The sequence below is a fragment of the Corythoichthys intestinalis genome, chromosome 1, assembly GCF_030265065.1.
Source record: "Corythoichthys intestinalis isolate RoL2023-P3 chromosome 1, ASM3026506v1, whole genome shotgun sequence".
NCBI classification, from domain to species: Eukaryota; Metazoa; Chordata; class Actinopteri; order Syngnathiformes; family Syngnathidae; genus Corythoichthys; species Corythoichthys intestinalis.
The window spans coordinates 9803140-9817070 of record NC_080395.1 but is presented as its reverse complement, the minus strand read 5'-3'; the positions used below and the strand labels follow the sequence as shown (position 1 = coordinate 9817070).

General features: G+C 40.3%; 1 protein-coding gene across 1 annotated transcript in view; it reads left to right on the top strand.

The window, feature by feature from the left end:
* The window catches only part of LOC130914577 (CD81 antigen-like), a 65885-nt gene that overhangs the window by 16176 nt on the left and 35778 nt on the right, over positions 1–13931 (top strand). Inside the window, exon 4 of the mRNA XM_057833945.1 lies at positions 772–886. Coding sequence (XP_057689928.1) covers positions 772–886 — 115 coding nt within the window. The remainder of the gene's footprint in view (positions 1–771; positions 887–13931) is intronic.

Sequence of the window (13931 nt, the reverse complement as noted above, 5' to 3'; positions counted from 1 at the left end):
TTGCCATGCCGTTTTGTGTCTTTGCCTTGCAAAAAAATTAATCATTTCCTGCTAGCCCTCCCTCTTCAAATAAACACCTACTGTACATCGGAGTTGTGCTAAGACACTGCTAACCAGAAAGTCTTTGCACGTCCGAAGAGCACTTATGTGGATGGCGCGCCCCCTCCTCGCCACCACATCCCCTTCTGGCGTCTTAACAAGCGAGGCCACTTTAGAGCTTTTAGCGTTATTAGCCGCTTCCATAAATCACCGGCGGAGCCACACTGAGAGGGTTAAGAGGTGGCACCCCGAGCCCATCCCCCTCAACATGCCCCGCATTCTCTTCTCCAGAAATAGACCCCTGCTCGCGTTGGTCAGGGCGACGTCTCCGGCGGCGTTTCCCCGTCTTCTGACGACGCTGCAAGCCCCCCCCCCCCACCGCCCTGTACTGTGGAATGCGTTAGCGACAGATGGCGGGCCAATCGGCATGGCTTCCGTGCTTGGCCTGCAAATGGGCTGGCGTCAGTGTTAAAGTAGGCCTAGTTATTTATTGCGGATGATTACAAAAAAAAAAAAACTGCCGTATTTTCTGGACTATAAGGCGCACTTATTTCATGGTTTGGCTGGGGCTGCGACTTATACTCAAGTACTTATGTTTTTTTTTTTTCACTCTGACTGCCAACATTCTCATGTTGTGTTTTTTCAGTCATCTTCTGAACCGCTTACATTCACAAGGGTCGCGGGGGTCCTGAAGTCTATCTTAATTTTTAATTTATTTTTTCTGCGTTTCAGCTTGCCGGATGTGTGGTTCTGGGCGTGGCCCTGTGGCTCCGACACGAACCCCAGACCAGCAGCCTGCTGGAGATCAACTTTGAAGGACAGCAGGCGCCCAGCACCTTCTACATCAGTATGTGCTTCCTCGTTCCTCTTTCTTTCTCAACATCCTTTATGCATAACTTGCTGTTTTGTAGAATAGTGGTAACGTATACACCCATGGTCAAAAGTTTTGGGACACCATTCAGTAGAACGAGAACCGCATGTTTTCGGTTGAGCATTTATCGTAGAGGTCGACCAATATGGGATTTTAAAGGCCGAAGCCGATACCGATTTTTTAAAAAATCGGCCAATTGCCTATGTCTGAAGCTGGTTTTGTCAGCTAATATTTGAAAGAGATATGCTTTTTTTTTTCAAAAAAAAGGGGTTGATTGTGAAGGTAATTCAAAGACTCATACTTGTATAAATGTCATACTCGAGGTTCAATTTTTCTTCAGCTACTTCCTTTTGTAAAAATGGCCTCTAGGCAAAATCGCAATTAGCAAAGATCATCTTACAAACAGTGAACGTAACAGTAATTCTATTATATCGGCTAGATATCAGCTGATATCGGCCAATGTTGAAAAAAATCCATTTTATCAGCCCGATATATCGGCAGGGCTATTTATGTTGGTCGATCTTTATAACAAGGATCATCACCCCAACAGTTAACATACCAGTTATCCTAGTATATCCACTGATATTGGGCGATCTTGAAAAAAGTCCAAATATCGGCCCGATGTATTAGCCAGCCAACATATGGCTATTTTTTGCTTTGTTGTAAAGCACTTTGAGGACCTTTCAGGTTTTTGTAAAGGGCTATGTAAATGAATTTGAATTTTAATAGGTCAACCTTTATAAGAAAGCTCAGCACCCAAGAAAGCTAACATAAGTTCTTCTATGATATCGGCTAACATTGGCCGATCTTGAAAAAAGTCCATATATCGGCCGGCCAATATATCAGTCGATCTTTAAAGGAAAGATCATCACCCAAACAGTAAACATAACAGTTATCCCAATATATTGGCTTATACAGTGGTACCTCTACATACGAAGTTGATTCGTTCCAGGACCTTGTTTGTAAGTCGAAATGGTCGTATGTCGAGCAGGATTTTCCCATAGGAATACATTATAAGTCCATTACTTCGTTCCACAGCCCAAAAACCTACAGGGTTAGGGTTAGGGTTAGTAATAAATACTGCTGATACTATTAAAAATGGCAATTAAACATAGCAAAACAAATAAGTTATGAATAAAAATCGGAATAATATAATAATAATAATAATAATTAATAATCATTCCTGTAACTAATGTAACGAATCGGATTCTAATGTGGCGGACCCTTTTTGCTGTACCTGAACGCACCGCGGGGCTGACGTCACAGTGAGATAGGTCAGTGCGGTAGAGATAATACTTTCGTTTTCTCAAGAGCACAGTCAACCGCGGAGGAAATGGACGTTTTGTGTTGAATAAGTTCTTAAATAAATGATAAAAACGTTGACAAAGCTGGCGATTTCCTTGGCGACGTTACCACAATAATATTGTCACCTTAACTTAGAAAGACTGGCGAACGGTGGTCGGAAAAGGACCGTGGAGCTGTATTGTTGAGCCAGCTCATGGATGCGCACCCCAGCGCTCATATTTTTATATAATTTGCATTTTCATTTCAAAGGTAAGCATCACTTTTTTCCTTGTTTGACCAACTGTACCAACGTTTTGAAAATCTGTGTTGATTTCTCACACATGAAAATCCGCCATGCGTTCGTTTGCGGTGCTGTCATGTCGTCGTATTTGGAGCATGTCGTCGGATGTAGAAACAAATGGCGAGTCAAATTTTACGTCGGATGTCGAAAAGATCGGGTGTCGAAGCGATCGTTTGTCGAGGTACCACTGTATTGGGCGATCTTGAAAAAAGTCCATACATTGGGCCGATATATTAGCCGAGCAACATATCAGTTGATCCTTATAAGAAAGATCAGCATCCAAACGGCTAACATTCGTTCTTCTATTATATCGACTATATATTGGCCAATGGTCAACCTTGAAAAAAGTCCATACAGTATATTGGCTGACCGATATATCGGTCGACTTTTAATCATTATAATGTTGTGATAGCTAAACCTGTCGCAAAATGCAATAAGTCAAATTATCGCACGGTAAATAAAAATGTGGGCAGTAATTTTGCCGGCTGCCATTTGTCGCCGCGTGCATGCATGTTGATTGCATATGAGACTCCGGTTCCTTTCAGAGATCTTTATTGGCCATCAACACGCTGTAGAATTAAAGTTAAGACATACAAAATAAGTAAACACATCTATATTTAACATTGTAAAAAGTTAGCATTGCTACATTGAGGCTAATGGAAAAGTGAAGCATTTGCAAACGATGCGAACAAAATAAAAAAAATCTATTACTCACACCACATGCATGACGAAAAGCGAAATGCACTTTGTTTTTGTTTTGTTTTTTTACTGAGTGTAAAGCTTACGGTTAGCGGCTTTGCGACGATGCTGACGGTGAACATTTGAAAATAAAAGCACGTCATGTTCAGATTTCTGGAGGTAAACTCACATACGTCAGATTGTGCACTAATAACAAATTTAAAATGGCATCATTATGAAAAATCTGATTGGCAATGATAACATGATGTAATAAATGATTATAATTAGGCTTCTAATTTGTGAACATGTGTACTTTGAAGGACAAGATGATAGTCATTTTGGATCAAATAAACACTTTTAATGGGCTCTAATGGCGTACCGCAAGCCACACGTTACTTTTGCTCATTAATATTCATGACGTGAGCAATTGCTGCTAGGCGGGTCAACCTTCTGTTTGTCTCTAATAGTAAATGAATGGAAATAGTGTACGAACGAAATGTTTACTGAGCTAAACCTACCAATTCTGTTTGAAAATGATGTTCCTGGTTCCAAATTCACTGGTAAAGATGTGGAAGAACATACAAATGTACAGTTAAAGAGATGGCTTTAGTGTCGAGGGCTGAAAAAGACGAGAAAAAGAGCTGAGTTAACTTTTTTATCACCACCTTTTCCTTGTGTGCATTTCCTTACGCCACTGACAATGACGTTCTCCTTTTTCAACAATCTATCCTTTACCACCATATGCCCTGTCTTTCTGATATATTATATCCTCTGGTTGCCGTACAACTCTGACCATTCTTGGGGGCAATTTACATTGCTGTTTTTGTGTAGCGATCGCAAATGCTACTCAGTGACAGCCAAAGAACACTTCTAATGTTTTCATTAATAACAACTCTTAATTCTATGATTTATTTACACTTCCCCCTTACTACATTTTTTTTTGTTTTACAACAGAAAAGGGAACAGTGGCAATCAGATACCATTTTAATTTTTTTTCCAGGTTATACATTGTCAGACAGAAGCAGCAGGGCAAATGCCACGCTAAAAAATAAGTAAAAATATCAAAATGGCTTACCTCTTCATCCTCTGCAGGACCATGGCTCCCAACAAAATGTTTACTGCATATGAAATGTGAATGGCTTCACCGTGCTGGAGTTAAACTGGTCTTTTGGACGCAAGCTGATCCATTCTTTACATTTTTTTCCTCCGAGTTTTTGGAAACGTATTAGGAAAACATCCATCTACAAGGTCATTAGCAGCAGTGTTTGATCGGAATGTTCTTTTTTGAAAGATTACCGGAGAAAACAAGCAGAAATAACATAGGTTGTATGCGAGGGCGTGTCTATAATGTCCCACTTCTGCGTTACGATGATGACGTCACGGTCTAAAAATAGCATTCGTGCGGGACGCGATTGGCAGACAACAAAAATGCAATTTTGTTTCTCACCTATTTCGTATTCTGCATATTCTCTTTAAAATGACTCGTTATGCATTGTGTGTGTGTGTTTTTTTAAAAAATTTATTTATTATTTGTAATATAGTTTTTGTTTTCTTTTAACAATAACATTTCTTGCATTTAAACAGGTGATTTATTAGGATGTATTGTCACTACATCCGTGGTTGAATTGGTTTTAAAAAATTGACAATAAAAATCGCATATTGGCAATAATTTATGTGACAATATATTAGAGCTGTCCCGACTAGTCGACATAGTTGACGTCATCGATGACGTAAATTCGTCGACGAGCACAACATCCCGTCGACGGTTAATGAAGGGTTAAAAAAATATATGCGTGTAAAGTTTAGAATGTCGGACGCTCTGTATGCAAGCGGGGAAAGCGGCACTAAGCCAAAAAAGCGCACCAGAATGTCCAAAACATTGACTTATTTGAAAGAAACAAAGGAGGGTACACTCTTGTGTCCTGTCTCTTCAATGCCAAGCTTGGCTGCACGTCGGCCGTGAATGAACACCTAACGCGCCGTCACCCAGTTTGTAAGTACATCTAACTAACTAACGACATGCTTTATTGAAGAGTCTAAGCCTGTCGCGGTATGCAATGAGTCCAATGTCCATTTATCGCATGGCAAATAAAAATGAGGGCGGTAATTTTCACGGCTGCGTTTTTGTGCTAATGGCATATGAGACTCCAGTTCCTTTCTCTTATCAACACGCTGTAGAATTAAAGTTCAGACATACAAAATAAGAAAACACATCTATATTAAACACGGTAACGTTAGCACTGCTACACTGAGGTGAATGGGGGGGAAAAGGCAACCTACTTTAGCCTGCTGTAAAACATTGGCAGTCGTCTAGTGAAAGCAAACTTGCGGTTAAAAGGTGACACTTCAAACATGAAAAATCGCTGGTTAACAGCATTTTCAAACGAAAAAGATGGGGGGAAAAAATCTATTAATGACACTACATGCAATGACAAAAAGTGCTTTTTTTGCGGAGTGTAAAGCTAAAGTTAGCTGTTTAGCGAACGTACTTCCAGTGAACATTTCAAAATAAAAGCATGTCATGTTAGTCATATAAATAACGATTTCTGGAGTTAATCCCACGTACATCAGAATTCAGATTCTACATTAAAAATACCTTTAAAATGACACCCTTTATGAAAAATCTGATTGGCAATGAATAATTATTATAATTATTATACTATTAAGTATAGTACTATACTATAATATTAATGCTAGGTGTTTTTTTAAGAATTGTTTTGAATCATGTTGGAAAGGCGAAGTCAGTGTTCTAAATCTTTTTACATTCCATTCTTTTGCACTAGTTAATTCTATCAGCGTTTGAACTCATTGTTTATTTGTGATTTATTATTGTTATTTACGTGTTTACTTATATAAATAATTTAAGTGTTGCAAAATAATTTTGTGAATTGATAAGCGTCAACAAAAATTTCATCGCTAAATTAGTACAAAAAAAAAAAAAAAAATTTTTTTTAATCATTAGATTAGTCGACTAATCGTAAAAATAGTCGGCTGACTAATCAGGAGAAAATTAGTTGTTTGGGACAGCCCTACAATATATCGTCTACTAAAATTTGTTACCGTGACAGCCCTATGATAGCCTTGTTCAAATTGGGGGAGGAGGGCATTTGCATATGCTTTTTTCCCCTTCTAAATACATTTAGAAGTATCAGAAAATATCGCAAAATCAGGGGACTCGGACTCCAGAAATACGTATTCGCGACATCCCTAATTTCCACATATACAGTGCCTTGCAAACGTATTCGGCCCCCTTGAATCTTGCAACCTTTCGCCACATTTCAGGCTTCAAACATAAAGATCTGAAATTTAATTTTTTTGTCAAGAATCAACAACAAGTGGGACACAATCGTGAAGTGGAACAAAATTTATTGGATAATTTAAACTTTTTTAACAAATAAAAAACTGAAAAGTGGGGCGTGCAATATTATTCGGCCCCCTTGCGTTAATACTTTGTAGCGCCACCTTTTGCTCCAATTACAGCTGCAAGTCGCTTGGGGTATGTTTCTATCATTTTTGCACATTGATAGACTGACATTCTTGCCCATTCTTCCTTGCAAAACAGCTCGAGCTCAGTGAGGTTGGATGAAGAGTGTTTGTGAACAGCAGTCTTCAGCTCTTTCCACAGATTCTCGATTGGATTCAGGTCTGGACTTTGACTTGGCCATTCTAACACCTGGATACGTTTATTTTTGAGCCATTCCATTGTAGATTTGGCTTTATGTTTTGGATCATTGTCCTGTTGGAAGATAAATCTCCGTCCCAGTCTCAGGTCTTGTGCAGATACCAACAGGTTTTCTTCCAGAATGTTCCTGTATTTGGCTGCATCCATCTTCCCGTCAATTTTAACCATCTTCCCTGTCCCTGCTGAAGAAAAGCAGGCCCAAACCATGATGCTGCCACCACCATGTTTGACAATGGGGATGGTGTGTTCAGGGTGATGAGCTGTGTTGCTTTTACGCCAAACATATCGTTTTGCATTGTGGCCAAAAAGTTCAATTTTGGTTTCATCTGACCAGAGCACCTTCTTCCACATGTTTGGTGTGTCTCCCAGGTGGCTTGTGGCAAACTTTAAACAAGACTTTTTATGGATATATTTGAGAAATGGCTTTCTTCTTGCCACTCTTCCATAAAGGCCAGATTTGTGCAGTGTACGACTGATTGTTGTCCTATGGACAGACTCTCCCACCTCAGGTGTAGATCTCTGCACTTCATCCAGAGTGATCATGGGCCTCTTGGCTGCATCTCTGATCAGTTTTCTCCTTGTTTGAGAAGAAAGTTTGGAAGGACGGGGGGGTCTGAACAGGCCCAGATCTGATTTGGACACTTGCTAAGTGTGAACAGTGAGCTCTAAAAAACAGATTTGAGGAGGAATCTGATTGGAATCAGATAAGCCTGCAGTCTGAACGCAGCCAAAGAGGCTCAGGTCAGGTGTCAAAAGATCCGAATTTGACTGTTCATTCAAATTATGAATTGACCTGTGGTGTGAACATAGCCTTTAGAAAGAGTAAAGCGAGCGTGGGTGCCACTAAGCGAGGATGCCTGACTTCAGGCACCTTTTATTTGACATGAACTATTAATGAGCGCCATAAGTGGACGGGATGTGGCGCGCTCACATCCCTCAAGACAAACGTGCCGTCCATTATCGACCGGTTCTTATGAAAGGTGAACGTTTACCACTGATTTCATCAATCATTCACGGACATCCGGCGTGCTGAGCCACGCTCGTGTCTTAGTGCGGATGGATCGCTTCGGCATACTTTTTCAGTAGCTTGGTTCTGCATCGGAAAAAGATTAAATCAGTGAATATCAGCTTGTGTATTACACTGCCCCTTAGGTGTCGACAACAAAAAAGCGCAGGCGTGTCCAAGGAATTGAAGCAAAAATGGTTTTCAGAGGATAGGAATTTTTTAGGGCTACAAAGAAATAAAAATGGCCGAGATGTTTTTGAAAGAAAATAATAAATGTTTGAACCTCACAACATTGCATAAGTTAACACCGCTGGTAGGAGAACATTATGCTAGCTGTGGCAGGAAGCTAGCGGTATGATAGCATCATGCAAGAGTGATGATGTCGGAAGTTTTGAAATAGTGAGTAGTGGTCGGAACCTCTGGGTAGCTTACGATACAATTTGCGAATCAAGGCTAACAATAACAATGATGATGAAATCTTTCTACGATATTCTACAAAACAACAGCTAAAAACAAGTTATTTTCATACTTCTGCTGTGAATTGGAATGAGTATCACTAGTAGACGTTCAATTCATTTGAACTGGGAGGATGGCAGCGAATGAACATGCATTCATTCGCTGCCATCCCTCCCACTTCAAACAGATTGGACATCTATGGCCGTCTGTGGCAGCCAATATCAGGCAATGAGTTCATTTTGGGGCATTTCATTCCGTTTCCTGTTGATTTCGGTCAGTTCCTTTTCCTTTTTGGGGCATTTACGGGTCACTTCCTGTTGATTTTGGGGGTATTTACAGGTCACTTCTTGTTGATTTTGGGTGACTGAAAAGCAGTGTTGTCAGTAACGTGTTAGTTAGTAACGCGTTACTGTAATCTGATTACTTTTTTCAGTAACGAGTAATCTAACGCGTTCATTTTTCTACACCAGTAATCTGATTAAAGTTAGTTTCCTTAGTTTCTCTGCGTTACTATTTTTTCATTGCCTCATAACGTATGTAAAATGAAGATTATTGTAGACATGTATGAAGACCATTTTGAATAGAAAATGCTAAAATAAAAGGTTCCAGGTACGTGTTTCCATGACAACCTCTTAGCTATTTCCTGTTTTGGTCTCGTGTCACATGTGTTGTGGGACTGAAGGCGTGGGCCAGGCGGGTGGACATTGGAGCCGAGTGTTGACACGTTGCGAGGGAATGTTGATCTGTGGATATCCATGAATGAAGGTGCGTATTTTTCCTTCATTCTGGAGGGTATCAGCAAAAGGTTGGACTTCCTACATGCGTGGCCGTTTCGTAGCTTTGCCGTAGCAACGACGGGCAGTCATCGCTCCAAGTTGGCAAGCTTTGTTTACATCATATGCGTGTTGCACATTTATGCCGTGAGGTGATGTGTTCGTGTAGCATCTGTGGGATGTGTTGTAAGTCCGATTGAGGGTAAAGTGCTTAGTTGCCGCCACGTTTTGTGGCCAAATTGACCACGTGTGTGTTGAGAGGAGTACTTCCGGGTTGTGGAAGCGCATCCGCGCCCGCCACCACCTTTGCAAATTTTGTGCATTCAGTTTGCATTGTTTTACATTGGCACTGATATGCTGTTAACCATAAGCCGAAATTCAGAAGTTTTGACATTAGGCTTAATTTTAGAGTTAGCGGGGTTTAATTGGTCGGTGGAGTTGATTTCAACAAATTCCAAGCAGTTTGTCAGATATTTTTTAGTTTCAGGGCTCCGGAGTGGCTAAGCTCGCGCGAAATTCTGATATTCCCATCTAAATTCAATCATCGGAAAGTCAGTTACATGTGATGACATTTTTCTGTTGTCATTCTTATATTGAGGCGGCAAAGGGAGAAAAATGGGTAAAAAGTAACTGACAGATTACTTTTAAAGTAACTTAGTTACTTTGATAATGAAGTAATCAGTAAAGTAACTAGATTACTTTTTTGAGGCGTAATCAGTAATCAGTCATTAAATTACTTTTTCAAGTAATGTGTGACAATACTGCTGAAAAGGTAGTGACTCAAGAATGTCCCCAAATGAATAGGAAGTGATTCCAAGTCAACAGGAAGTAACCTGTTAATGTCCTAAAATTAAAGGGAAGTGACCTGTCAATGCCCACAAAAGATTATGAATGCCCCGGTTTCAGTGCCATTGACGGTGCTAGACGTCCATTCCAGTCAAAATAAATTGGCAGTCTTGCGCCGTCAATGGCAGCAAGTGAGCTAACATAGATGCTATTCTATTCCTTTTTTTTTAAAAAAAAGAATGACACCTTTTTAAAAGGATATACCGATTCTTCTTTGGGGCATATGGATAACCATTTGGGCTACAAAGTATTGCAATTTATCACCATTTCTATATATTTTCACACCCCAATTGTCATGTTTCCTGTCTGCAGGTCCTCAAAATCAGATGACTGAAACTTGAACTCGGGTGCAAAAGTATGTGATTGCGACATGCTTGGTTTAAATGATTACATTCTATACTTAAAGATTTTTGGTGTAGCTGGAATAGGTGAACAATATTTCGATTCACTTCTAGGCAGATATAGTATTTGAGATATGAGTGTTTTTCAATTATGAGCGCAACTGCTAAAGGAATTCTACTTGTCTTTTGCAAGATCATATCTTATCCGGAGTAGAGGACGATCATATCCGGACTATAAGTGGCACTTTTTTTTTTTCATAGTTTGGCCGGACCTGCCACTTGAACTTAGATTCCACGGCTGTCCCCCCCCATTTCACACTGACAGGCGCGAGAAGAGCACTCTTGAGTAGTTCCAGAGTTGTTCCAAAGTCATTTTAAAGACAAATACTTGAATGGATTCGGTCATGATTTGAATTGAGGTGGAGCGTTTGCTGAGCAAGTTAGCATCGGAATAGCCTATATTTAGCACGAGTCCCCAACAGGGGGGTGTAGCTCAGGGGTAGAGTAGTCTAGGCATGTGCCGGTATGAGGTTCTGATGGTATGATAACCTTAAGGAGTAGGGCTGCAGCTATCGATTATTTTAGTAGCTGATTAATCGATGAAGTAGTTAGTTTGAAATATCGAGTAATCCGATAAGAACCGTAAAAAATTAAAAAACCTGAGCTGAGCCTCAAACGGCATGAAAAAAAAAAAAAATTTGGATCTAAGTCCAACAAAAGAGCAATTGGCTAACTTATATAGGAAAGGTCCAATAGCTTAAATGCTATGAAATGCTTTTTTTTTTTTTTTAACAATGCTCTTAACAAATGGTTCGAACACATATTCCCACAAAATGTGCGTAAATATACCTATAAATTAAATTACGAATGCATTTAAAAAAAACATTAGCTCAAACAAAAACTTAATTTATGTTGGTCTTAACAGGGAGGAGCTGGATTCATCCATGTGAAATGAGTTATAGGAGTCATATTCACCGTTGCCACTAGGGGGCAGTGAATCCACCCAAATCAATAAAACTAAATGCAAACACTTTCAAAACAAACCATTACAACGAACAAACACTTAAATTAAACCAATACTCGTAGGAGCAAAATTGAATTCAAAATTTTTTTATAATCGAATTACTCGAGTTCATCGATTTATCGTTGCAGCACTATTCAGGAGTTTCACCTCCTCCAGCCATCGTGTAGCACAGCGGACTTACTGAAACTGAGCAACACTCGGTGGGGGAGGGTTGAGCTTTGCAGCTGTGAGCTAAGGATTTCTCCCTGCATTTTTGGGACATAGAAATACGTAATACTGTAGGGACGGCATGACGGAAAATGTTTGCAGTTTTTAAACAGAGATATTTTCACACTAGCGGTGCAACGGTTTGCGGTTCAAAGCCGAACCGTACGGTTCGCCCTGTACGGTTCGATACGCCTTTATGAACCGCGCCTTTTCGGTTTTGCAATTAATGAATTTCGAACGCTTGTGGAATGAATTGATCGAGCTCTGTGTGCCTGTGTGTGACGTGAAGCACCGCTGTGGAGAAATTCCCGCCCCGCAAGTAAATGTCGGATCGCTGTCAAGCACCTGTGTAATAGAAGCCGAGTAACGCCCTCTCTCGCTTACGAGCGAAGTGAAAGTGAAACAAGAAAGAAAACAAATAGCTATGGCGAGCCGAGGAGTGGAGAGACCGAATTTTGAGGAAGCACCGGCTTCTTTCAAGCCTGCAGTGTGGCAACATTTTGGTTTCCCCGTGGGCTACAATGCGGAAGGAGAGAAAATATTGAAAAAAAAAAAAAATTGCAAGCATTGCTCAGCGCTTGTTCCTCATGCTAATGGCAACACTTTTATAACATGACTCCGGCACCTCAGCCGGCATCACCCACAGATATCATTTTCTCAGGGCAGGACAACCCCGAAGATGACACCAGTGAAAACACACGGCGGGCTTCGTTAATTTATTTGCAACGCTTGACCCGCGTTACATTGTCCCCTCGCGGACATATTTCTCCAACAACGTAATCCCCGACATTTATGAAATGGCACGCAAAGCCATCGAAGAGCATTTCGCTAAAGCACATAGTTTCGCCCTGACCACTGATAGTTGGACGTCCCGTGCTACACAGTGCTACTACCTAACTGTGACGGTCCACTATAATTCATACCTGTCAAGTTGTACGGTCTCGTCGTAATTTGTACAAGTGAGCACTGATTTTTAAATGTGTACGCCGTACGTTACGTTCAAAATCTGCACGTTTTTGGTGCATTACGTTTTTTGTTTTTTTTCATCCGTTGGGATTTGGTCACCGTTTCTGCAACGAGACAATGTTCGTTAATACGTTGGTTTAATGGCACGAGAAAAGTCAAGAGACACGGAGAGGGAAGAGTGTTTGTTGAGACGCTGAAGCAAACGCGATGCTAGGCTAGGTGGCTCCAATATTTCCTGACTGTAGCCGACATCATACGATCTACGCCTAGATATCTCATGTATATAGAACTACATGCGAAATGACAGACTCGGTAGCGTTAGTAAACAGCCGCCATTTTAGAGCAGTAAACTTCTCAGAAAGGCTCTGTTGTAGTAAACCTTACGAGCGAAACTAAGCAACTTTTTATCTAAAATACTCCTAAATCGGCAAAATCTTGACTTGAGTCTACCTTTAAAGGATGAAACGGTTTTAAAATTTTCACGTCGAAAGTAGACAGAAGGGAAGTAATGCAAAAACGGGAGCAATTTTATCAACTGTAACGGTTGATTCACAACATTAAATGACCTCCAAACATAGCAAAGGTTACTATGGGTTTTTTTTGTTTGTTTGTTTGTTTTTTGTTTTTTAAATGAAAAAAAAAACATGAAAGGTATTACCAGTTACTTTGCCAAGTAACTTTTTTACTAATGTGTGTGTATTTCAGTAGTCAGTCACTGCACCAGCCAAAGAGCTAAGAGGCATTTTAACAGTCGAAAATGTTTACATTTTAAGTGTTTATTTCATTTTTTAAAAGCAAAATAAAGGCAGTTAAAAAAAAAAAAAAAAAAAGCAAAACGTAAACCGAACGGAAACAGTGATCCCAAAACCGAGATTCAAACCGAACCGTTGCGCCCCTATTTCACACCATGGCATACCTCGAAACCGGTAATCGGCAAATGTCTAGAGCAGTCGTTCGCGAACCCAGACATTCTAAGTTTGATTCTTCACCTTGGAGACCTCGCCTAAGTATCCTTGGGTAAGACACTGAACCTCACATTGTCCCTGAGTCTGCGTCATCAGTCAGTTAATGAACATGAGTGCCTTGATGGTAGAAAGGCACTATACAAAAGTAAGTCCATTTAATATACAACATAAGGTAATTGATGGTAGCTTCGCATGCAATGCAAAAGCTACTGCTGTTCGTCGTAAAAGCACTGGTGAGTCGGGAGGTCGCCGTCTGGAGCAGCTGCGCTATAGCGCCGGTTGGAAAGAGCGAAACTGATTTCTCGCAGCTGTCTTCCGTCTTAGATGTGCTCATGCGTAAAATGAGGCCTTATTTACAATTCAGAACCTTGGGAGAAAAAAAAAAACCCAACGCCATAAGTCGCATTGTCAAGCCAGCTTCAGGTTTGCACTTACAGTTTGTTTGAATTAAACTTGATGCTTTTCAATCCTTAAACCTTTATATGGATTATA